This window comes from Pseudopipra pipra, chromosome 4 (assembly GCF_036250125.1).
Source record: "Pseudopipra pipra isolate bDixPip1 chromosome 4, bDixPip1.hap1, whole genome shotgun sequence".
NCBI classification, from domain to species: domain Eukaryota; kingdom Metazoa; phylum Chordata; class Aves; order Passeriformes; family Pipridae; genus Pseudopipra; species Pseudopipra pipra.
Genome location: NC_087552.1, coordinates 17,397,431 through 17,423,214, shown reverse-complemented (window position 1 = coordinate 17,423,214; position 25,784 = coordinate 17,397,431). Strand labels below are relative to the sequence as shown.

The window sequence follows — 25,784 nt, the reverse complement described above, 5'->3', positions numbered from 1 at the left end:
TTTTCAAGGTTTGTTTTCTCAACAAACACACAAGGCAACACTTTGCCTTGCATGGGATTATCTGTATTATAATTCTTGCTTCAGATGGCAATTTTAGATGTTACTATCTAAATGAAGATATTGAAATGTAATGGAGACGCAAATCTGTATGACATATTACTGTGAACGCTGTCCTGTTTGCCTCAGGATCTAGACAGCATCCACTGTTGCTGCTTGGGCTATATCTGTCCTTTGACTAGAGACTTTTGCTCCTTAAGGCCAGATAAAAACAAATCAACCAAGACTTTGGCCTCTGCCATTTGCACCACAGATGAAAATTCATGAGCAAGTACTAAAAGACCTGTATCACATTCTGCTGTTGCTGTGCAACAGACACAATACAAATTTAAAATAAGCTACCCACTGGTGTCTGCATTATGAATATCACCCAGATTGGAAACTAATGTTCTTCTGAATTGTTTCTGTTCCAGGCTTTGGGCACTTGATAATTGACTCGGATCTACACACCCCTGTAATGTTTGAAAACCACCTGTAGTGCAGGTCTTTGGAGTAGGGACTCTTTCTGTGTGTATGGCACAGGCAGGCTACTGCCTTCGCTCCTAACTGGGCCTTTCGAGCATGATCATAACTAAACACCTACAAAAATGGAGACACTGAAGTTGTGTTTGGCAATGTCAGATCTAGCCAGACAATTGTTTCTGTGCTTGTAGTCCCTACAGGCTTCATCAGGGATCATCCTGTCTCTGCCTCAGTGAAATTATCTAACCAGATGAGGCAAAGAGTAGGAGGAGAGGCAAGACACTGAGAGCAGAGAAGACTTGCCCAAGATGATGTAGTGCCAGAGCCAAAAAGAGGAGCCAGAATGCGACATCCTTGTTCACGTGACTCTCCTGGAAATAGTTCTTTAGGCTGTGGACTCTAATTCAGTTTTTTTTCTTGGATACTAAGCACTTGGCTCTTAGATTTCTGATCTCTTGAATATGGAGAGGGAAATAAAACATCCCATTTCTATGAAACACTTATGAAAGATGCACGCAGAAAGGACTTTTTCTTGGAGGAGGATGTTGTTCCCTTTCCCCGGGATGCTTTGTCAAGGCTGCCATCCCTCTTCAGCCTCTTTCTGCTAACAACGTTTTTTTGGAATATATTGTGTAATTGCAAGTGCTATAGGACTGCTGTGCCTAGCCACTTCCCACAAAGTTCCATTTCTCATGGCCTAATGCCTGGTGGAGTACCCTGGGGGCTGGAGTGAACCCCCCTTCCTAGCCCAAGGCACGAGACAGCCCAGACGGACCGTGCGTGCTGCAGGCTGAAGTGCAGACCTTGTCCCTTTTACCTTCTTTAGCTGTCCTTATTCACTATTCACAGATCTAGAGGCTTTCCCCAATTTTCCTCTTCTCTTCCACTTCCCCGGCTGCTCTTTTCGGCTTCTCCCTGCGCCTTCCCTGCCCGCGCTCCTGCCCCGCAGCCCTGAGCGCGCCCCGGCAGCACCGCTCCGTTGGAGCCGTTTTTCCCACACCAGGAGTTTTCAGCGCGGCCGTGCCCCGTTTTCAGCTGCTTTCCGCCCCGCCAGCACCCTCTCCCGAGGCACATCCCACCTGCTCCCGACACGCCCAGCCCGCAGCACCCGCTGCTGCCCTTCACAAGTGACCCGGTGCGGGAGGGTGAGAGCACCCCCCTCCCCGAGCCTCCGCCGTCCCTGCTGCCCTCTGGGGCGGTGCCGCGGCCCCGGCGGGCGGAGCGGGGCGGGCCGGGGGCGGGCCGGGGGCGGCCGCGGTGCTTTAGGGCCGGCGGGAGGCGGTGCCCGCTCTCCGCGGTGGTGCCGGCGGGAGGCGGCGGCGTCGTGCGCGGCTGCCCGGCCATGGAAGACGTGTGGCTGTCGGTGGCGGCGCGGGTGGGCGCCGTGTGGCTGGCGCTGGTGCTCGGGCTCATCGTGCTGCCCTCGGCGCTGGGCGTCTCGCTGGGCATCTCCGAGGCCTACATGTGGGTGCTGGTGAAGACGCTGGAGGTAGGCGGGGGGGGCGGCTCCGGGCGGGTGTCCCCGGTGGGGTGTCCCCCGCGGGGGCTGGGCCTCGCTCCCCTTCCCGGCGCCGGTTTTATCCCCCGTGCCCAGGCGGGGTGGGCCGGCCGGGCACGGCTCCCTCCGGCCGCGGGGCGAGGGCTGGTGTGCGGGTCCCCGGCAGCGCTGCGGGGCTGGGGAGCCCCGGGGTGCGTCTGTGCCCTCGCCTCGGCTGTAGAGGAGAGGGGCTGGGCCGCCTCCTGCCTGGCATCACCTGTGCCCGTTTACGGTTTTGCACTTAAAGCCCTTGGGCAGAACTCGACATCTCTGTTGATTTATTTGGTGTCTGCGCAGGCTCTGGCGTGTGCTCCTTGAACCCGCGAGAGGAGAGCGAAATAAAACCTTGTTACCTAAGGCTGTACCATGGCCTGGGCGCGGCTGTCACCGCTCGGGGACAGCTGTTCCCCCACCTGAGACAAATGATGCTGGGTCACGCTCTGGGACGGGTGTAAATGTCTGGCAGCACGCCCGGTGCCTGCGACGGCGGGTGCCAGGAGTGCTGATGCTCACGGATGCGGACTCCCGTCCAAGCTGAGCATATCCAGCACCTCAGTTGCCATCTTTCCCTGAATTCTCTGGGGTAGCCAGTTTCTCGCTTTCTGCATGGGGCATATTTCTTATGTGTGTGAAAATGCTTCCTCTGAAGCTCTTGGTGGTGGGGAGGAACAGTGTTTTAAAATTGCTGACGAAAATGATCAGATTTAAATCTTTATGATGCTTTTCCCAAGGAGGAGGGGCACGCAAACCAACGAAGGAGGAAAAGTGAAATGAATCGCAGCATAGTCAGTGCTGTGTATACATCAGTATGTGACTGTGAAAAGTAGAGTTTGTATCATCTTTGAAGTTTTCAGACAAACTTTGTTCATGTACTTCAGTGCATTCAAGTTCCTTGGTGCTTAGCTAAAAAAACCCAAACAAACCAGCACTTATTTAAATAGTATCTTTTAAATGCCTCAAGTTAAAATGTTTTAAGGCTTTTGGGTGAGAATAAATTTACTCCAAGTACTATCTGGGGCTGTGAATGGTAGGATGATAACTGTTAAGGGCAGAAGATGCAGTTGTTACTGGAAAAAAGGTTTTGGATAGCAGAAGGTGAGGGGGTGAAGGTCACACTTGCCTGAGGGAGCAATCCAGATGTCCTAGTGAGATAGTATTATTTGGATGACTTGCCTTCACCTGTGATTAACCACAATTTGCATTCTTTCTTCTTAGATCACTAATCATTATTTTTTAGTGTCATCAAATGTTGTGACAAGGGGTGACTCAAAATGTTTTGGGCAGAAGTATGGAGAAGTATCTGATGGCATGTCAACAGTGGTTAATTGCAAGAACCTAAGGGAGGAAATAATGACTTATCTCAAGAGTTGCCATTACTTTTGTGTAAAATACTTTTAGGAATTACATGACAGTCAGTATATTAAAAATTATATTAATATGAATTTATACTGAACATAAATATTACATAAAATACTATATCTATAAAAGAAAAGCCAATGAAAAACTATGAAGTGTTCTGAGGAGAAGAGTCAGCTAAGGTGAACTTCCTACAGGAGAGTGAAGAAACTCAATCCACCTAGGTAGTCCATTTACCTCTATTTGGCCTTGCTTTGCCTGTGAGTTCTTTGTACTCAGAATACCTGCATGGAGAGAATCTCTGAAAGGAAGTGGTTTGTTGTGAATGACTCCTGTTCCTTGGCTCACAGGTCTGCCTTGGTTAGAAGCCTGACAGAAACAAGCTGATTGTCTGCCAGCCATTCCAAGCAGCACCTGCAAGAGCACCTGACAAGATATGTGTTGTTGCCCCTGACTTTTCCCTGCCAAAATCACATTAACAGTGGAAAGTGCTAAATACACAGTTGCTGCCTGGGAGTCTGAAACTGTCTGGGGTTTTGAATCAAGCGCACAGGTTTTCTTCTGAGAGGAGTTTCCTGGCTGTGTGGAGTCAGAGGATGCTGCAGTCTCTGATGGGCTGAGGCCTTTTTCACAACAGCGGTTAACATAATAGCTGCCTTAAGCTTCCTCTTCAGCTTCCAGCCCTGGATCTCCCAGGCAGTCTCCCTTGTCTCTTTGCCAGGAGGAGGATGGGCCCTTAGGCCTGCAGAGTCAGGATGGTGCTGCTACTGCTGCTGCTGCCGCTGCTGCCTTTGTTGTCTCTTTGATGGGCTGGATCACAGGAACTGCAGAAAGTGGTGGCTGTTTGTGCACCTCAGCTGAATACCAAGTTGCTCTTTGGTTTTGCCTGCTTATATCCCACATGTTGGCATGTGGGAGGACATAGTGGGAGGACGCACGTTGGCATGTAGCAGGCACAGTGGGAGGACAGTGACTGTGGTTTGTTTCCTCCATGGCATCTGTTATCAGGTAAAAAAACATGCTTTTTTAAAGCTAATCTGCTGTGAGGGTCCAAGTCTGTCCACAGTTCAGGGACTAAATAGATGGTAAATCTACAGTTCACCGTGCTGGTCCACTGTCATGTCAGATGGAAACAGCATATGAGTCTGTGGTGTTCTTCAGTTGTTATGCAGGCTGTGGTAAGGAGCCAAGTTGAGGTTAGCAGGACACTTCTGCTTGGATTTTTTTCCTGCCAACAAGAAAAAAATCTGTTTTGGCTTGTTTCAGGAGGGCAGAAGCCTGTTCCCAGTGCTGTAAGCATGGTCCAGGAAAAGGGATGGGAAAGCTCCTTTTAGGAACAAAGTGTTTTTGTACTTTGACCATCTGACATTTCTGACAAGGGACATCAGTTGGTGCACAATAGCTTTTTCTCTCTGCTGAACTGCCTCAGCAAGACGCATGCTTCTAAGCAAAATGCAGTATGTACCGATGAGGATGTGCTTCTGTTGGCTTGCATTTGACCCCTAAGTACTGCACCAGGGATTACCAGCTTTGTATGGAGAATATAAGTAGATTTTTTTTCCTATGTGATAAGGGGAAAAAGAGTAGAAAATTGTGACCAGTTGTGCTAATACCAGAGGAATGAAGTACAGCAGGCAGACCACTTGCTATTAGAAAGCCTGCTTCCCCTCAATCGCATGGGTATTCCTTAAAGTACATTAACTTGCTTCTGAATTGCCTTACCAAACTCAGCAGACTTTTAGGAAACTGCTCATTTCTGCCTGTGGCTTCCCTTTCAGTGTTAATAGAAGTATGGTTTTAAAAAACATCTCCAGCAGCTGTTCACCCCTACGAGGAGCTAGTCTGGGCTAGTCACCTGCTGTGCTGATGCTTGTGAAATCACTTGCTGCAGAAATCTTTCCTACTGCTAGAACACTGGGGACTGCCTCTTGCAATCATCACAGCATGCTGCATTTTTCCCTGTTTGGTTTTCAACATCATCAGATAGCTTCCATTTTTAAACTTAGTGCATCTTCACCTCTCAGTCTCATTTTTCCTCTGTCTCAATCCGTTGCCTCTTTTATGAGCTCTAATATGGTTGGGGCTGGTGAAGGCCCTGCAAGCCATTCAAGCTGTCTTGCGAAGCAGTTGAGAAACACGGCCTTTCAGAGAGTCACTTGTCTTTCCTTAAGCCCTATAGAGCAGCCATTGCCACAGCAATCTGTTTCTCTATTTTCATCAGTTTGTAGAAGATCTGGAGGACTTGTTTAGACCGTGTGTCCATATATTTGGCAGTAGCAATGAGCCCCCTGCCCCCCAGTAATGATCTTTGCTTGACAGACTGCAGTTCAATTTGTTAAAACTAATTCCAGTACTTTGGTGTTTTTGCATTCTGCTGTTTTGTTTGTTTCTTTGTGGGTTTTTTTTGGTGTGTGTGCCTAGCTACCTAACACAGTAGGGTTGCTGTCAGCAACACTTTGTACAAATTGTTCTGCTTGATCTATCTAATGGGAATATGTTTCTTGTCTTTTTTGAATACAAGAAACGTGGTGCATGATACTTGTGAAATATTAAGAAACGAGAAGGCCCGAGGGAAGTGAAATTATTGGGTCACATTTGTGTCAGGAAACAAACAACCTGGCTATTAACTAACATCAGATTATTGTCTATTTTTGGACTAATGGTTTGGTGATGACTGCAAGCCCTTTGAAGGCGCTGCCCTGCTCCCCAGTCTCTTGAGGCTCCTTGTGGGGCTTGCAGTTAGCAGAGAGAGCACTTCTTGTGTGGTTGGCTTTGCCTTCTGTAATGCACAACAGATGCTTGCAGTCATAGGTGTTTTTCACGTCCTGTAACTGATCCATTGAGGTTTAATAGCCACCTCTTTTAAAAGAAGCAATTTTTGATAACTTATTATGCTGCCCTGCAGGGAATGTGCTTTTGCTGGACAAGAATGTAACTTTATTTGGTACCTAGGAGGTTTAAGCCCAAGCTACTTTTGTTGCAGGTGACCCTGGCAATACGAATGGACCTAAACTTGAGAAAAATATACCTGTGGGGGAAAAAAGGACTTTTAAGTGCCTGTGGTCAAACTTAGAGATCGTGGCTGTGCAGGGTAGGTGGGATGGACTGTAATGTCCTGTTCCAGGTATGCCAGGCTGCAGCTTCTTAGGTTAGACATTTGGAAGAAACTCTTTACAGAGTGAGTGATTGGGCTTTGGAATGGGCTGCCCAGGAACATGGTGGAGTCACTGGCCCTGGGGATATTGAAGAGGAGACTGAATGTGGCACTTAATAGACAAGGTGGTGTTAGGTCAAAGGTGATCTCAGAGGTCTTTTCCAACCTAGTTAATTCTGTGATTCTTCCCATAAGTCACTGTCAGGGTTGCATATGGTGCTGGGTGTAAGGGCGGGGAAGGGAAAAGGAGAGCTGATAAATAGATGAATCATTGTGGGTTTTGACTGTTTCTTCTGTAACTCACTGGCCTCTGAAGCAAGCTTTGCTGACTAATGTCATTGCATGGTGTCAGTGAAGGCCTCTGTCTATGTAATTGCTATCCTTCAAGGACTGCTGGGCAGAGGAGAATCTGAGAGCTCTGAAGTGAGAGAGTGGCTCTGAAAGCTGCCAGCTCAGATGGTAATGAGGAGCATGTCTTGGAGACATTCCTGATGTGAATGACGCATCCTTGTTTACAGAGGTTGGAACTGGCTTTTGGAATAGTATTTTAGCAAACTTGCTGCAGAATCATGAATTAAATTCCTGGCCCGTATTAACCTAGACCCCAGTCTTTTGAAGGCCTTTCTGTATGTTTACCACAGATTTAAAAATCAAGGCTCCTTGCACATAAGTAAGTTTGGCAGAGCTGGGGGTTATCCTCTGCTGTGGTTGCATCACTAATTAATGCAGCATCTTCCAGGTCAACAACTCTGATCTGAAACTGCTCTCAATTTCACAGCATGTGAACATTGGGATTCCTGATACTGTTGGTAAGCAAATGCTGTTAAAAAAAATAACAACAGGTGTATTCAAAGCTTGCCTTAAAGAGTTTGTGAAGCTGGCATAAAAGAAGCTGCTTGGCATTTTTGTTGCTGATGCCCTTAGTGTTTTTCTGTAAAGCTGGACTCTTGGTCTTTGGATACCTGTCTACCATGAAGTACCTGCTATACAGGTCATGTGTGCAGAACAATTTGGAAAGGTCCTTGGGGGGGGCAGATGTCCATCAGGATGAGAAGATTCATGGGAGATCAAGAGGACCTTTTGCCCTCACTTAGAAGTGATTGCTCCTCTTGATGGTGCTGATGCCCTCTCCTCACACAAAAGAACCCAGTAATTGGCATGCAGATTTTGCTGTGTTAAACAAGGCAGCATTGTGTGGGAGGTGCTATGAAACCTTTCTGTTGTGATTGAGGTTTGGAGAGACTCCAGGGAGGAGTACTCACCTAAACTAGCATATAAATTTTTGGCTCTTATCTGGCAGTGCCTTTAAATAGAGGAACACCAGTAGTCTAACTTCACATGACTACAGATTTCAGTTATCTCTCTTCTTCTGAATAATCGTCAAACATTGCTATTAAGCCAGAGATGATGTAAAGGTGGTAAATGAGGTGAAAGGCTAAGCTCCATTTGTTAGGGAAACAGGAGAAATCTCTGAAGTGTTCCTAATAACTTGACTTTTGATCCTAGCAAAGTATCTCTAGATGTGCTTTCATGAAACAATATGTCAAGCTTGTCTTTGAAGGTAGTTGTCTATTTGGCAACTGTCTTATCTGGAGTTAAGGAGGGTTTTTCACATCTCCTGTAAATAATGTGTGATTTTTGACTCTGAAGTCTGACTGTATCTTTCTCTAAGCACTGCATAAGTCCTGTATGTGTGGCAGTTGCTCAGTGATGTATATGTGAAATTGGTTTTGTTATTGTTGGTTCTTCTTTTTTTTTTTTTAAGGTGTTGATAAATTAAAGGCCCTTCCTAAGGGGATGAGGAGGGAGGCCTTTTTAGGGAAGAGTTGGTGTTTTCCTTGCCTAGTGAAGTGTGGTATCTTCAGATTCTGCCTTGTGTGATTAGAACATCCAAGCTACTTTGTTGTGAGCAGTTGGAATACTAAAATTTCAAAATCAGACTTGTGGTGATGTTTGTAGTTATGCGATCATGCTGCTTTCTAACTACATTTGTAGTTCTGTGGGTAGCCCCAGCTGCAGAACTGTTTTTAATCTGCTCAGGAGCCTGGTGTTTTATACTCATTCCAAAAAGCGTCTTCAAGAATCCCTACCAAAAACTTAGGTCTGCACCAAGTATTTGAAACTACCTGCTCAGCGCCAGCTCACAAGGTGGGAGAAGCCACCCAGATTTGTGTCAATGTTACTGATGGATCCAGAAGACCTGCCAGTCTGCTTTTTGCTCATTTCCTGAGTGGAATGGAGGCTATGGCTTGTAATTGTTCAATGCTTTTTGATCTCTAATACACAAACACAGTATTTTCCCCTCTGTAGGATGGATCAGCTCACATTGTGATCACTCTTTGTAGCATAAAGTTGTCCTCTAGCATAGGAACCAGCTGCAACAGCGATGGATAGTACATATCCTTAGTTTGCAGGAAGGAAGGGAAATTACTCACACTGCTGCATGTGGTGTCTCTTTTGTTTTTCAACCTGGATATAAACACGCTTTTCACTTGATCAAAGTTGAGATTTTGGCTTTGATGATAGTGCCGTTATTTCGGGTGCCTGAGAATAAGTGGAAGAATTAGATGGTAAGTTAAAGTTAAGTAAAAATATCTTGCTGCTTGGTTGCTGGAACACGCATGTCTTCTGGAAATATGATGGATTGAGGGAAGAAGAAAGCTGACAGAGAGGACTTAAAGCTTGTTTGCTGTAGCATCTGGTAGATGTGGATCCTTGAATGCCCAAAGGCTCCTGGCAAAGAGGGGGAGCTGGTCTCATCCTTGCCTGTTTTATTAAGTGTACTTAAATCACGTGGGAGACCTGGCACAGAACATAAAACTGCCTCAGCTATTGACTAGTGGAGCACAAGTCAGCTGTTCCCTGGAAACTCTGCTCAACCTTTGTACAAGATGCCATGCTGGTGTCAAGCCTGGGGCAGTGCTCCCAACTCCTGGGAAAGCATGGGTAGAGGGCAAAGGGAGCTATCTGCTCTAGTCTCTCTCTGCCACTGTTCCCTCCTTCCCCCCACCAGGGTGGGCTGCTGCACCTTTCTGGAGTTAGATGAACCTGTGGAGCTAAGATCAGATGACTTAGGAAGAAGGAATGTGCTTTTCTCAGTAGGGTTGATAAACATATCTGTGCAGTAGAAACTGACTTGAGTTACATGACCCTGCAATTTGTCTGCTTTGGGAAGAGTCCACTGCCTCCTTTGCACAGCAAAATGACAAAGGATACTGCAGTACAGTAGGATGTTGCAAGCTTTTGAGCATTACAAAGGTGTGTCTCAATAACCTGTGTCCTTTTTGACACTGTTTAGCATGAACCCATAACTGCAGGGTTTCTGTAGCAAAAGCTTTGTGGGGGGACTGTTGCATGCTCTTTCTAAACACCAGGTTTTGATTACCCCTTTGAGAGAATTTGAAAGATGAAAAGTTATTTTTTCTGCTAGTGTGTTTGGCTGAGACCATTAACCAAGTATGCTCTTTCTCTTCTATGTGACTTACCTGTTTGTGGAGATTTTAATTCATTGAATTCAGTGGTTCAAACTTGGTCAGAGAATGACTGTGTGTGCTGGTCTTCCTGTACCCCCAAACCTATTTCATAGAAGAAATGTATAAATGACAGTATTGTGAATAGTTTCTTCACTGAACAGTATTTTAATTTGGTATCTCCCAGAACTTTTATGGTCATAACACTGCTGAGGATATTGTGTAGCCAGAAAGTACTGAGTTCTTGGAAGAGCTATTGCCTTAGCAGCAGCAGAACTGAGCAAACAAATGACTATTGGTAGGGTAGGTTGTGATTCAGCAAGACTTGATACATGAAGCAGTACTGGCTCGTACTGGGAAGCTGTGTGGTGGAGATAATGCCATGAGTCAGGATGCTGACCTTCCAAAAGGGAACTGCATCTCCAAACGCCCCACGGCTTGGTTAGAGCGGAGAGGTGGAAAATGCATGTTTTATCTTTGGTCTGGGTCCTTCCTGTGCAGAACAGTGAGCATCATCGGTATGCTGTTAAAAAAGTATGCTGCTTAAGTTGTTAAGGTTTGAACAGGAGCTGATCTTCTCCTATGAGCTCCTTTCTCCCAGATCCCCTGTCTGTCTTGAATATGCCTATTATATTCCTAGAAATATTATGAAGTCCTGTGGAGGAGGAATTAATGTGCATAGTGGGGAGCCACAGAGTCAGCCCTCATTGGCTGAGCTTTCCATCCCTTAGCAAAGCTGCCATGTAGGGAAAGGAAGGATCCAGGCAAGAAGGGCTACTCTGACATCACAGGCTTTGGGGTGGAAAAGGGGGTGTAATTGTTAACTCAGTAAAAATGAAGCTGAGATAGCAGGGTGTAATAAAAGCACTCTGTGGAACTGAGTCAGATGAAGGTCAAGAGAGTCTTTTGCCCTGAGAACAGGTTAAACTGGCTCCAGCCTCACCGGGACTGGAAATGAGAGGAAATCTCCTAATTCTGATGTGGTTCTGCCAGGGGGTTTTGCAGGAATCAGGGCAGCTGGGAAGCTTTGACACTCACTGGAGAGCAGAGCTTACTTTATCACCTATTGCAATCTCATTCTCTCAGCCCACCCGCTGGAAAAGAGCAGGTTAAACCCCAGTGAGCTGGCAGCCCCTCCCAAGGGCAGGAGAAGGGGCTCTCTGCAGCTGTATCAATAGAGCTGGGGATTTGGCCTGTTCCTCTGCTGCTCAGAGCTCTAAAATGAGAGCTGAGAGAGTTGGGGCTGTTCAGCCTGGAGAACAGGTGGCTCTGGGGAGACCTTATGGCATCTTCCAGTATGTAAAGGGGGCTTACAAGAAGATTGGAGAGGGACTTTTCACATGGACATGCAGTGATAGAACAAGGGGGGATGGCCTTAAGCTGAAAGAGGGTAGGTTTAGATTAGTTATGAGGAAGAAAATCTTTACTGTGAGGGTAGTGAGGCCATGGCACAGGTTGCCCAGAAAAGTTGTGGATGCCCAGTCCCAGTTCAAGACCAGGCTGGATGGGGCTCTGAGCAACCTGGTCTAGTGGAAGGTGTCCCTGCCCATAGCAGGGGACTTTGAACTAGATGAAAATCCTTTCCAACCCAAACCACTATGGTTCTTTGAAAATGCCAAGAAATGAGCAGTTGCAGAGTCAAATAGAATTTTTGGTTTGTTCAGCTTGGAAAAATCTTGGGTGCAGTCCTTTTTTGTCCTGGACTGCATTTAAATGAAGCTTCCTGTGACTGCAAATGTTGTCTTGGTATTTAGTGGAATTAGCTGTGTGCAGGCCTTAGTTTGACTTAATCCAGTTAGGACTTTCTTTTTCTTCAGTATGGTGAAACTACTCTGGCTGAGTTGTGATGTGTCTGTCAGCTCTGTGAACGTTCTGTGCTGTGTGCTCAAGGGGTGTTGTCTAGCTCAGCTGCTGGAGCTTCCCATGCAGCCTGGATTTGCTGGCTGGTGTGCAAGTAGCAAGGCTGACAGAGGCCTTTCAGGCTCTTGGTGGCTGTGTCTGAACTGGCACCAAAGCTCTGAGGTGGCTCTCTGAAGACTGACAAGCACAATTGGGAAGTACTGACTAGCAATGAGTGTTGGGGGGAGGGGCTTCTGGTGTTTTTTGTTTGTTTACTTTTTTCTTTCTTTGTTTGTTTCTTCATAGGAACTGTGTATGGGTTTGGGTTTGTGAACACATCTGAGGAAGATGGGTGATGATTACCTGGTGTAGATATTCTTTGAAAATAACAACCTGTCTTTGATTAACTGTTGCTTTTTTTTTTTTAGGTGACTTTTCTTCCTTGAGTGAACACAGCATTTGTGAAATTAATGTTTTCTTTCTGTTTGACAGTGGGCCACTATACGGATAGAAAAAGGTGCCGAAAAGCCACAGCCACAGATGCCAAAGACTCCTTCTGCTAATGGTGAGAGTCTGGGGTCAAGTCAAATTAATAAGACTGATGTTCTAAAATCAGAGTACTGAGTCCTTTGCAAATGAATTAGTTAGATGTGCACATGAGAGAACTGGAAAAGAGGTGGGGTGGGTACACGCTGACTGTTGTGGTTTCACCCCAGCCAGCCTCCAAGCTCAAAGCAGCCTCTCGCTCACTCCCCCTCCAGTGGGACTGGGGAGAGAACCAGAAGGGTAAGAGGTAGAGCACTTGTGGGTTGAGATAAAGGCACTTTAATAGGGAAAGCAAAAGCTGCACATACAAGCAAAGCAAAACAAAGAATTAATTCACTGTTTCCCACAGGCAGGCAGGTGTTCAGCTACTTCCAGGAGAGCAGGGCCCTATGGCGCTTAACAGGTACTTGGGAAGACAAACGCCATCACTGCAAATGTCCCTTCTTTCCTCTTTTTTCCTTCCACTTTATATACTGAGCATGATGCCATATGGTCTGGAATATCCCTTTGGTCAATTGGGGTCACCTGTCCCGGCTGTGTCTCTTCCCGACCTTCCATGCACCCCCAACATCTTCAGCAGTGTAACAGTACGAAAAGCAAAGGCCTTGGCTCTGTGTAAGCCCTGCTCAGCAATAACAAAAACATCTCTGTATTATCATCACTGTGTTCAGCACAAATCCAAAATGCAGCTCCATACCAGCCACCATGAAGAAAATTAACTCTACCCCAGCTAAAACCAGCACTCTGATACATCTAATTGTTTTGCAATGCTGCTGTTCCTGCAGGATGAAATGCTGTTTTTACTGGTTTGTACTGAATGGTTGAAAAACAGGGGATGAGGAAGTGAAGTGTATGAAATAACATTAGGTTTAACAAAACAAAGTAAAGCGTAAGATGGAGACCATCCTCAAACTCGATGGAAGTTTTCAATTTTAAATATAAGGTTGATTTTTATCTTGAAATCTCTTTAAGTCACTTTCTGCAGGGTTGCTGTCCAGCTATCTGAGTCCTAACAGCATCAGAGTACACTGAAAATATTCTCTCAGGAGATCTGAATGTTTATTGGACAGTACTTTTCTTTTCCAAGCTCAGTGCTTTACTGTTGTAGGGCTGCCAGATTAAAATGTGTGGTGTTATACTCATTCCCCTTTTTCAGTCTGCTTCTATTGGCCTTTTGCCCCCTGGAGTTTATATCAGTGTTTGTCAAACTTCTTACACTTCTTGTCTGTAGAAAGACAGCTGAAAAATTGCTTCATAATTCTTCCTTTAGCCTAATTTTGAAATTGTTTTTTTTTACTATGTCTTAACCCATAGTCTGTGTGAGTTGTAGTAGGTCAGTTGGTAGGCTGTAGTAGGTCAGAGTTGGCTGTAAGACTTTGGAGCTGTGAGAGCAGTCTCAGTTTGCCTAGGAAACAGGAGAAGGCTCAAAAGGCATTGTGGTCTGCAGTTGGTTTTCTCCTGGTTCCTGAATGCCTCAGTATTGCTAATCATTTGCTTGGTTTTGACAGCCTTTGGCAGCATTTTCTATGTGCTCCCTCATTAGGCAGCACAGCTGGAAACAGTCCCAGCTTGCCAGTTAGTAAACGAGTCAGTTGTTACCTGATTCTAGGAATTAGCTCATGCGAACACGAGGCAGTAATGGGGACTGAATTGCTGAACTGGTTGTGTGTGTTTCATCTCCAGAGGAGTATCCTTATCAATACTGTAAACACTGGTATCTTACTATCTGCAGGCCAGGCATGAAACAGGCTTCGATGGTAGCAGATGCAAGTGCCAGCACCTGTAATAATAAACTGGAGATACTGCCCAGCAGCTCTTAAAACAGCTTAAAACTTGTCTTATTTAATTGCTGACTTTAAAGTGGCTGAGGAAAAGTACATCCTATATCATTCACCAGTGTCCTGACAGTTGTGGGGTATTTCTGGGGGATGGCAGGGGAAGGCAAGGTCCTTCCAAATAATGTCAGTGCCCTGTTATGTGCTTCAAAGGCTCTCAGTGGTGAGAGATACAGGCAGCAAGATACCTGTTTTCTTCTTGTAAGGCTGATAGTCCCCCATCATGCCATGGGTCAGTGAAAGGGCAAGAGATCCAGCTGTGCTGCTTCAGTTATGCAGTAGGAGATTTTGTCTTCTTAGACATCTGGTCATTCTCACACGTAATTATTTCTTCTCTAGAAAAGAAAAGTAAAGGGAGAGGTCCCATTAGTAGATATATCAATGAACTATCTTTCCAGGAAACTCCAAATAGCTGTTTGTCTTGTGCCTGACTGAGGGGTGTATAGTGTTAATATGTGCCGTGGTTCAGAACCTGGACTAAATTGAATGTACTCCACTATCTGGAGCAGCATCATTGATAGTAAAAATGGTCTGAGGTAATTCATACAGATGATTGCATGGGGGCTGTGTTCAGGTGGTCTTATGTATGGGGATACAGAATTGCAATGGTGGCCTGAAGCACCACTTTTTAATGTCCTTTTTATATCTGAAATAAAAGATTAAAACCTTTCCCCACTGTAGGTGGCTCTTTCTGCAGGAAGCTAGTCTTAACTGTTACTTATTGAGAAGATGTGGGAAGCAGGGGAGATATGAAGCCTGCTGCGCCAAGCCGTGCTCTGTGTATTGCTCTTGGGAGTATTTTAAGCATAGGAATAACTGACTTGTAATTAGGAGACTGGATTCCTGTATGTGGATGAAAGTGCTGGAGGGTCAGGGCAGGTATAGATCTAACAGTGCATTATATAAGTTGGCATCCCCTGAGGTGACAAAACACGAGCAGGCAGAGAGGCCCAATTGCATTACACAATATTTACTGAGGGAGGAGAAATTCCTGCTGATAATAAGTTACAGAGTAGTTGATAAAACAGGGTAAAGGTAAATGTGTGTACCCATGTGCATGTTAAGCGTTGTAAGGGAGTGTGTATCACCTTTTCCATCTTTCCTGACTATCCAGTCATCACTAAGAGTTGGGTCAGGGTAGGAGGGAGCATTGCAGATGCATGTGCAAGGGCAAGTTTTCCTGTTTGCAGGCAGAGCAAAAATGTTCTTCCCAAACACCTAAAATTGTGTCCGTGAATAAAAAAAAAAAGACAAAACGATGAGTGAGCACAACTGAGGAGACACCACCTTCCTCTGCAGTACCAAACTCAGTGTATTCACATCTCTTGGCAGAAATGGCAGCCACTGCCCCTGCACTGGTGCTGTGATAAGGAATAGTCCAGGGAGAAACATAGTTGCTTTGGGCAGTTACCTGGTGCTGTCACCTCAGGGTGCCTCTATGTTAGAGGGCAGCATGTTTGTGCTGGAGCCAATGGTAGCTCTTGGCTGAGCAGGTAGCTGGAGGCTTGATGTCTATCTCATTGCAGCTGAATAACCAGCTCTCAGCTCTGTGTGGGTGTTGGCTGTGTTGTCTTCAAGCCGGTGGGTTTAAAAAAGACAAAAATGCTATTAAGTCAGTTTTGAAAATTACATCCAGTAAAAGAAAAGTTTAAGCAAATAATGTTAGTAGCATCTACTCACTGTGTAGTATATACTTACTGTGTAAGTAGACAGCGTCAAATTTGAGCCTGGTATAATCAGGTGACCTAGAGTATGTGAGCTTGAAGGCTTGGAGCTTGTGCAGCAACGCTGAGTAAAGCTGCTGCTATGGCCTTTTGTTTGGTTGAGAGTGATGTTGGCTGTTCTCCTGTGTAGTGCTGTCTTTGGCAAACTCAACTCTGCCCATGGCCAAGGATTAAAGGCCATTAAATGTTCCTTCTGATTACAAGACAGCTAAGTACATGATCAGAGCAACATGTGTTACCATTCTGTTCATAATACCTTCGTGTGCTGCTGAGATCCTGGCTTGGAGTAGCTTGTCCCAGGGCTGGTGCATGGAGGCGTCACGTGACAAGGACAGTGCAGGCTGATGAGGCAAGACAGTACAGCTGTGCTCTCTCAGCTTGCCAGCAGATAATCTTGAACCCTGGGCTGGTTTCAGCCAAGAAGTTGTAGCCAGGTGAGCCAGATGCTTAACAGGTGCTGAACCAGAGTCTGGATAAGGAGGAAGTGTTCCTAGTTCTGGCATCTGGAGAGAAGAGTGATACTTGCGTGATGGCTGCTGGAGAGTTCCCCTGGTTTCTTGCCTATGACCTGTCTCCAGCAGTGTGGAGCAGACAGGTTGGACTGATTTGCCTACAGTCCTGGATGTTTCAAAGTTTAGAGGTTTAAGGGACTGACTGAGAGAAAAATTGAACCACAAACTAGAGCTCTGATTTGGGTTTAAAATACAACATAAGTGTGGTTTATTCTGGTGAATGTTTGATGTGATGCATGCTTGTATAATTTAGATCCTGAAGGGCATGTGGTGTGCCATTTTGGTGTGCCATATTAATGATTTATATTTGTAGGCTTGCGATAGGATGATGCGGTGAGGTGGTGTGGTGGAATTGGAAGACATGGCTGCCAGGTTCAAAGCTGAAGGTGCTAATAGGTTTTGTTTCAGTGTGACATCTCTTAGATGTTGTTCTTTAGCATTTTCCTCAGTAATTAGTGGGCCTTGCATCTTGGAGCTTCCTATGTTATCCCATATGTATGCTACAGTGCAGTTCGAAGATTTTCCATATCACTTGTAATTTAAATGTTCTGTGTGATTTGCACAGCAAATATGTTCAGGGTTTTTCTGCTGGCAAGACTTCACTGGGATGTAGATTTCCTACAAAAAACACTTTATACAATGTGGAAAGTTCTTAGTAGCTCGAAGAAGTTGGTGCTACGTCCTTTCCCTTTTTTATCTCAATATGGAAGCACAAGGATTATGCAATTTGTCAGAGAATGTCTGACAGAGTGGCAACCTGAACTTGGACCTCTGTAATCCAAGTTGAGTGTCTCAGGGGATGGTTGTTCTGGTGAACTGTTACTCTAAATTTCTTCAGTCATCAGTTTCTGGAGCCAGACTTGCTTACCAGAAAGCAGTTACTTGATCTTTTTATTTAGCTTACACAATTTGTCCTTGCCTTTAAAAGCTCTAGTGAGAAATTGGAGGTTATCAGACAATAAGTATAAAGAGTGAAAAGAGGGGAGGAGAAGAGGGAATATTTCCTATTGCTACTGCAATTCTGAACTGTCCAGGTTTCTCGTCTTTTGCCAGGCATTACGTGGTCAGAGTTCAACTGAAACACAACTGAAGTAAATTATAGTAAGGCACCTCTAGGCATGACTTTGTTTGATATGTTTCTTTGTTTGATTTTAACGAAAATAAAAAAATTGTGTGGTTACTTACAGGAAAGACTTGTGCTGTGAAGGGAGGAAGGTGCATTTGGTTCAAAGCTGGTCCATGCACAGTGTTGTGGTCTGGGGCTTTGGCAAGTAACAACAGAACACATTTCAGCTGAATGTGGCTGAGGGACACCACAATATAAGATGGGCTTAGGGAACAGGAAAGCCTCCATTGAGAAGAATAAATGCCTACAAATATACAGAGCACAGAAGGGAATGTAAAGGACAAGGTCTCACCTGGTTTCTTCTGAAAGCATAAAATGGTCTTGGATAAAGTTGCAGAGTTGAGAGCATGTTAGATGGTGGGAAAGGGTTAGTCTTCTTGCTTCATGTTCAGTAGGCAACAGAATTTGATGTATTTTCTGCTCAAGGAGTAGATGTGAGGAAGGGGAGCTGGAACTGGCGTACTGAAGAGTATGGTGTGTTCAACTACCCAGCTGATCTTGCTGTCATAGGAGGGGTTCTGAAAGTCAGTTTATCTCCTTGGATAATGCAGAGTGACAAGTGATTCGGAGAATGACTGTTAATTCACAGAATTATTTCCTCATGTGGTTACCATTTCCTTCCCAAGGTATCATTGAAAGAATTGAAACATCTATGGAGGAAGAAATTGCACGTCTGAATGAAGTGAATTACGAATTCTCTGACATTTTCTACTTCTGTAGAAAAGGATTTGAGGCTATTGTGGATGATGCAGTCACCCAGAGATTTTCCTCAGAAGAGCTGCTCTCCTGGAATCTCCTGACGAGGACCAATGTCAACTTCCGTTACATCAGCCTGAGGCTGACTATTGTGTGGGTCATTGGGGTTGTAGTGCGGTACTGCTTCCTGCTGCCCCTACGGTAAGCTCGTGGGTGCTGATGGATTTTGGCAGCCTGGGAATGCATAAATTTGTGTTTTCTTGGTAAATGTCATCTCAGCTTCTTTTAGTCGAAAGGCAGCATTGGCAGATACAGGAGATTAACCTGCTTAAAGACTCCTTTTAATGGTTAAGTTGCCATTTGGAATACTTTTATCTTGCCATTCACTGTGGAGAGTAGATTAGGGCTAAGTGATCATCTTTCCCATGAATTCTTCCCCACAGTCATGTGTATTGGCTGTATAAGTGTAAGGTGGGTGAGCTGTAAAGCTCCCTTGCACTGTGTCTGAATCTGCTGCCTTTGCTAGACCATGATTTTGAGCAACAGGTCAGGGGATTGCTGAGTTAGCGAACTGTATAAGTCAGATATCTGAGGAATAATTGAATTTCTGCAATCCCTTTCTATTTTGTAGCAAGAAAGTGTTGTTACAATGAATAAAATACTTATTTTGATTTAATATCTGTGTTGTGTGTAGCATTACCCTCGCTGCCATTGGGATTTCGTCAATGATTGTGGGAACGACGTTGGTAGGCCAGCTGCCAAACAGCAGGTAGGTACTGCACGTAAAGGATGAACTTGCCAAGTTGCATCAGTGCAAACAGCTGAAGATGGGCAGCGGACAGATTTTACAAACAGACTACTGATAGTCCACTTGAACCACAAATTTGTGACCTTGCTTTTAGTGGCATTTTGATTTTGGGCTGAGGTTGACTTCTTGCCAGGCTTGGCACTGAGATCTCTAAAGGGCTTCTCACGCTCTCAGGAGAGACTCAAAGGGAGCGTTGTAGTGGAGGTAATGGTGTTGGGATGAAAAACATCCAGTAAGGAGATTACAGCCTTGCCTAGATAAGTGACACCAAGAGTATGACATATCTTGGCTGAGCTGCAATAGCAAGTGAGTGGTAGAACTGGGAATATCCCTCTGTGCTCCAGAACATCAGGAAAATTTCAGTCCTGAGTTGTGTTGAGTAGGCTGGAGAATATTGTATGTGTGTCTAGCTGCTTTCTAGGATGCTCCAAATATCTGTGATTTCTTTCAGTGTGAAAAACTACCTGAGTGAAATGGTCCACCTCACGTGCTCCCGCATCCTTGTCAGAGCTCTGTCTGGTACCATCCATTATCATAACAAGTGAGTGACAATAGCAAAAGTGTGTGTATACTTCTGTGTGAGCATCCCATTTGAAACGGGGGCTGCTCTTTTTTTACCTGCAAGTTAATGTCACACTAGATGCTGAGTCACCTGGCAGCTTTATGGAACTGTTGTGTGTGTAATGTGATGCTTAGTGCACTAGTAGTCTAACCAAAAAATATGTACTTGCAGGGAAAACAGACCTAAGAAAGGAGGAATTTGTGTTGCCAACCACACATCACCGATAGATGCAATCATTCTGACAAATGATGGATGCTATGCAATGGTATGAGCAGATCCATTATGACCACAGCAGAGGGAGAGGAGGGACCATGAGAGGGAAAGATTGTGGGGTATTGGTTGTGGACTTCAGTATTAAACTTTCATGGTTTAGAGATATCTACTTGAGCACTAGTGTTGAAGTTGGTCTACAATTTACATGCTGGTGAAGTTGTCCTGGCAGTGTCAGTGCTAGGCTCTTCATCTGGTGAACTACTTGGGATACACTTCCCTGTGTACACCTAGGTCCTCTCAAGTGAATGCAGTTTAACAGTTTTGTGGTTGCTGCTTGGTCCTGGTTTGCAGTCTCCAGTGCATTTGGGGTTTTTTTAAAGAGGGGTGGAGAAGAGGAGGTTCTGCTTTTCAAGTGTCTTAGATGCTGATGTGCCTTGCTGGGCTTGCAGGTTGGCCAGGTTCATGGTGGGCTGATGGGAGTCATCCAGCGAGCCACGGTCAAGGCCTGTCCTCACGTCTGGTTCGAACGCTCCGAGATCAAGGATCGCCATCTAGTGACGAAAAGGTGAGGCGTGGGATGGTGTGTCTCTGCTACCTCCCGGTGCCCGACTCCCTGGAGAGTCACTGGACAATCAAAGACCCAGACGAGGGGTTTTTGGAGTGAGTTCCAGGGGTGGTATGCAGGAAACTGGATCACTCAGAATGACCTGAATAAGCTTGTTTGTGTGGGCTTTGGTGCAGTAGACTGGTCAAAATGTCAGGTGCCAAGGTCACCCACGAAGGCTTGAAAAGTTTATACAGGGTAACATGGATGAGCCCAAAAGTTCTGGTAAGGTCTGAATAGTGGACTGTCACAAAACATCTCAGTTGGGTAGCCATCAGCATAATAACTAATGTCTGGTGAATTCAGATATACATTTTAAAAGGATGGGAAGATATTTAAATTTTGGGATTTTCTGTTGAAGAGAAATACGGATCATAAAACAGGCTTTCTGTGATACAAACTCTCAGTTTCATTTGAAATTGTGAGCCACTGGAAATACCAAGCTTCACTTGTTTGGGTGAGGGGCAGAATGTGTCTAGTTATAAGAATGAGCTGCTTACAAAAAGTGGTTTTCTGCAGAATGTCACCAAAGGCATACCTGTGGACACAGTAGTACAGGGATAGAAATTCTTCCTAATTTTTAAAGAACTTTTAGGTTAATTTTGACAGGTTAACTTCTTTACCACCTCTTATTTGCCTCTGCACAGCAGGACAGCTTTGCCAAGTTATCCAAGTGTTACTCAAATAGTGTGAGCTGTAGGCATTTAGGAACCCACTTCTTATGAAATCTGCTGTTAAGTAAGCAGAACCTGGATGGACCACTGCACAATTTTTTTTTTTCTTACGTGGGTAATTTCTTGAAGGTTGAGTTGATCAGAGTTAGTTGGACTGACTTAATGGCATACCTTTGTTGGCTTTCCTGACAGTCATTAATAAAATAATATAGAGGAAGGAAAACAGGATGTTGCCTCAGTGTAATGCACCATGGGCCTACGGGGTGGCTTGCACAAAGCTTCAGTGTTCTTATAAACAGAAAAGCAAGTACAAATTAGTGTCTAGTAAAAGCCTTTGCTTTCAAACAAATACATAATATGTAAAGATATTTTTAATGCACCTGCCTGGGGAAAGAAGACTGGAAAGGAATTGTCTTTTAAGCTTTCCTTCTGCTTTTACAGGCTCAGGGAACATGTGGCGGATAAAAGCAAGCTTCCAATTTTAATTTTTCCAGAAGGTAAGAGCTGAACTACTTATCTCCATTCAAAGTAGATGTCATCCCTATTCTCTTTCCATGGCTTCTGCTGCTCAATTGTATCTTCACCCTTGCCATAAACTTGATTAGGGCATTTCTATTTTTCATCTTTCATATGAGATTATGTGGAGACAACACAATACTGTCTCTGGCTGTTGGTTCTCCTGGCAGAAGCTCTAGGCAGAAGAATGGGAAGATTGTTTATTTTGCCCTGTGAATATCAATTCACTGTCCTATAGATTTAAATTCAGCATTGTGCTTTTTGTCTCACTTGCATTTGGGCTTTATTCAGGGAGTCAGTCACAAGACAAAGGATAAAAGTAAGGAGGGGAGAGATGCTTAAGTTACACTCCCTGAGCAGCAAATGCAGGCCTTTATGGGCAGGACCTGTATGTTGATACAGTGTTGCTACTGAAATGTGGTAGGCTGTGTGGAGCAATGACTTTATCTTCTGGACAGGCACCTGCATAAACAATACATCTGTGATGATGTTCAAAAAGGGGAGCTTTGAAATAGGAGGAACGATCTATCCTGTTGCAATCAAAGTAAGTGGAAAAAACTGGCTGCTAAATTTCAAAGTTTGGGATCTGTTTTTGTCTGGGTGGCAGGAAGCTGTCTCAGTACAGCTGCTGTTGAAGGCACAGTAGCTCTGGCAATTGGCTGTGTGCTGTGGGTAACTCCTGGAGTAAAAGTGGCTAAAATGAAAGTGAAGTCCTTTGGCCTATGGAACCTGGCTGGTAGTCCCTGATGGGATCAACTTCTTCCTCCAGAAAGCTGAAAGGAAGGGAGATCCAGCCAGTCCCTCCGAGTGCTGAAGGGAAGAGAAGCGTGCTGCTTGCAGCAGACTTAACTGTTTTGGCTGTTCAGGCAAATGGGTGATGGTTCTGTCATGTAATCACAGATCCGGGAGGCTGTGATGGTCTGTAGGGAAGGGGTTTTATGATTTGTTTTTTGTGATCCTTTGCAGTATGATCCTCAGTTTGGAGATGCATTCTGGAACAGCAGCAAATACAACATCGTGAGCTACCTGCTGCGAATAATGACAAGCTGGGCCATTGTTTGCAACGTGTGGTACTTGCCACCAATGGTTAGAGAGGTAATCTAGCATCTGGCTGACTAATTGCTATTTAAGAACTTGACTGTGTCTGCAAGGGTCTTTTTACTCTTTTTTTCCCCAAAACCTCTACCTACCCCATGCCCCCATAACAGAGTTTTGTATTGGATTTTTGTCAGTGTTGACTGATGTATGACTGGACTTAGCTTTTCCTGATGCAGCTTGGTACCATCACAATAGTGTCAATGTTGCATCCTGCTGGAGCAAAATTTTCTCCTAGTTTCAACACTTTAGAGGAAAAATGAATTAAATTATTACCACAAGGGGACATCAGATTGTGATGTTGGCATGATAAGGGACAAATCATTTGGCAGTGAGCTAATTTGATGAGGCAGCAGATAAAAATGTTATTAAAGCCTGTTTCAATTCGCTTCTTTCTGCTTTGATTATGTTGAATTTATGACCCTTGAAGGAGGATGAAGATGCTGTTCACTTTGCCAACAGAGTGAGATCAGCCATTGCTCGCCAAGGAGGACTGACTGAACTTCCCTGGTGAGTAATGCCAGGGTGAGTAATGCCAGTCCATGAATCCTTGTTAGACTTCATGGACTTTCTGTTAGTTTGATTGAGAGGTGCTTCCTCCCTTAGCTTTGTGACAGATAACATTCGACATCACTTTATTACACTCTGGAGAAAGCAAAGGAGTAAATCCACATGCACGTATGTGAAAGTAAAAATAAAGATGCACAAAGTCTTTGGAGTGTGTAACGTGGAATGATTTTCACCTGAAGGCTTGATGCTTTTGAAGCAGGAACAACATTCACAGTTGTTCCTCATGTCAAGACTTCTGCTGTGATTAAGCAGCAGAAGTGAAGTTACTTGTCAAGCCTGAACAAAAAATGGGGCTTGAGGCTTTCTGCTCTGACTTTCTCATGTCCTGCTTCAGTAAGTGGCAGTACAATGCCTAGATCTCATATGAAACAAACTCGAGAGCAAGATTTTGATGAAAAGAGTGGGCAAATAGATTCAACTGTGAGGCCCAGCTGGCCCTCTGAATGATGTAAGGCAAGAGACAACTATGGTGTTGCACAAGATTGACTTCCCCTACAGGCTAGGGAAGCAGCATCCCAGATTGCCAAAGATTTCTATTGTAGGTACAGCCTGTTACCAACATAAGGAGGCTGCTTTAGTGGGCTAGACTCAAGATTTGGACTTCATACAAATTGTGGCTTAAGGTAAAGGTTTTAATAAACATGCTTAAACTTGGATGTTATAGAAGTTCTAAAGAAAATCCTTTAATAATAATATTTTAGATTTAGACTCTACAGTTAATGTAATGCATAGTTCGATAACAATAGTCATAACAGTCCTGATGGGTTACTTTTCCCTCTTGCTCTATTTCAGGGATGGAGGTCTGAAACGAGCGAAAGTCAAAGATACTTTCAGAGAAGAACAGCAGAAAAACTACAGCAGGATGTTAGTGAGAAATGGATCCATAGGAAGCCTGTCTGCAGGAACAGAGTCAGACTGAATGGTGGTTCTTGAAAGTTAACTTTGCACAACCAGCCTTAGCAGGAATAATGTTTTTTAATTAAAAAAAGGACAAAAAATAGAGCAAGACAACAATAAAACCCTTCATGACGTGTATGCATATTCTCTGTATGGCTGGTGCAGAGCCTGCCAAGGACAGTGTCTCTGTATTCCTCCTTATTCACTCTTCTCACTCTCCTACCCCTCCCCATCTTTATGTGATGATGCACTGCAGCTCCTGGTATTCCTGAGCTGAATGCCAGCAGAGTTAAGAGACACAAGGAAAATAGCACCCCAGTTTTTCTGAGTTTGTAAGGATGAAGGGAAATACACTGAACAGATGCTGTCAGGAAAACTGGTTGTGAAGATACCTCTTGTTTATGGTACACTGAAGGTTTAAACATAACAAAATGTTGTCTTTTTTCCCCCATTGGCTCACTGAGTTTTTGTTGTAGGTTTTTAAAATAACATGTTTTAGGATATTGTCAGAACTGTAAGATTCACTCTTGGGTTAGCTTGCACCTGGATGTGCAAGGAGGGAATGGAAGCAAGGGCTGCAGAGACCCTAAAGGATGGGAAAGGAGCTGCCCTTCCAAAAGCACAGTTCATGGCCCATGAGGAATTTGGTGGCCTTACAACAACTGAGAACTGCTACCTGAGGGAAGATAAGGGGGCAAGTCCTCAATCTCCCTGCCCACTGCTATTGTTGAAATTGCTTTCTTGAGCTCTGAAACTGTAAAGGTAAGAGACAGGAAACAGCTGGATAATGAATTTTTATGAAGTGGATTTTCAAGAGAACCCTTCTGCAAAAATTGCTGCTGGTGGCCTAAAGTTCTCAAGAGAACCACTCCAAAAACACATTTTGTGTTTTCTGGGCTAGCAATAGCTACCACAACTATAAACATAGACTCTGTAAGTCACCTATGATACAAGATGTGGCATGTCCAAATATGCAACATATTGCTGTCTGAATGTAATGAAAAATAAATTCTATATTTCTAATGGGTCTGTGTGGCATTTTTACTATTCTCTGAGTGTATGTAATTAAAACAGTTATACTTCCTGAGAACTTAACGTTAGAGTCATGGAAACTTCAGTCGCTGACATAAAGGACCAGTTGTAGTTGAGCTCTACCTGATTTCTAACCTGACTTTTTTTTTCCTATTTTCCCTCTCCTTGGACTCTATGGCTTGGTGTTTATCCTTTCTTTTCGAAGCAGGAGTGACTCCTCATACAGACTGAACTTGAAATTACAGCATGAAGCCATAACAGGGAGACTCAACTAATGAATATATAATTAACTGGAAAACTATTAGCTTCTAAATTTAAGAGTTCATTTTTAAGTGACTTTTTCCTGTGGCAAAGAGAATTTAAATGTAATGCTGGAAAAATATGTTGCTGTTCTACAAATCAGAATTTAAAAATGTTAGAACGTAGTTTCCAAAAAAAGGGTTTCCTGATCTGCTTTTCATTAGCTCTCAGTTTGTGCACTTGCACAAGGACAAATATA

At 44.4% G+C, this 25,784-nt stretch overlaps 1 protein-coding gene across 3 annotated transcripts; it reads left to right on the top strand.

Moving 5' to 3' along the window:
• The first annotated feature begins 1,475 nt into the window (after nt 1–1,475).
• Nucleotides 1,476–25,276, top strand: LOC135412834 (glycerol-3-phosphate acyltransferase 3). 3 transcript variants are annotated; one of them, XM_064651785.1, is made up of 13 exons: nt 1,476–2,008; nt 12,368–12,440; nt 12,771–12,824; nt 18,245–18,515; nt 19,009–19,083; nt 19,574–19,663; nt 19,856–19,949; nt 20,347–20,462; nt 21,617–21,672; nt 22,150–22,235; nt 22,658–22,786; nt 23,217–23,296; nt 24,149–25,276. In XM_064651785.1, the coding sequence occupies exons 1-13, from the start codon at nt 1,862–1,864 to the stop codon at nt 24,273–24,275; spliced, it is 1,398 nt and encodes a 465-aa protein (XP_064507855.1). In that variant the 5' UTR covers nt 1,476–1,861; the 3' UTR covers nt 24,276–25,276. The 3 variants fall into 3 exon arrangements, with proteins under 3 accessions (XP_064507855.1, XP_064507854.1, XP_064507853.1); XM_064651783.1 differs by lacking the exon at nt 1,476–2,008 and adding an exon at nt 4,307–4,420; XM_064651784.1 differs by lacking the exon at nt 12,771–12,824 and having other exon boundaries at nt 1,519–2,008.
• The last annotated feature ends 508 nt before the right edge of the window (nt 25,277–25,784 follow it).

Coding starts and splice junctions, on each gene's coding strand:
- LOC135412834 (XM_064651785.1), top strand. CDS start 1,862: ATGGAAGACGTGTGGCTGTCGGTGGCGGCGCGGGTGGGCGCCGTGTGG. Junction 19,084..19,573: donor GGCCAGCTGCCAAACAGCAG/GTAGGTACTGCA, acceptor GATTTCTTTCAG/TGTGAAAAACTACCTGAGTG. Junction 23,297..24,148: donor GGACTGACTGAACTTCCCTG/GTGAGTAATGCC, acceptor GCTCTATTTCAG/GGATGGAGGTCTGAAACGAG.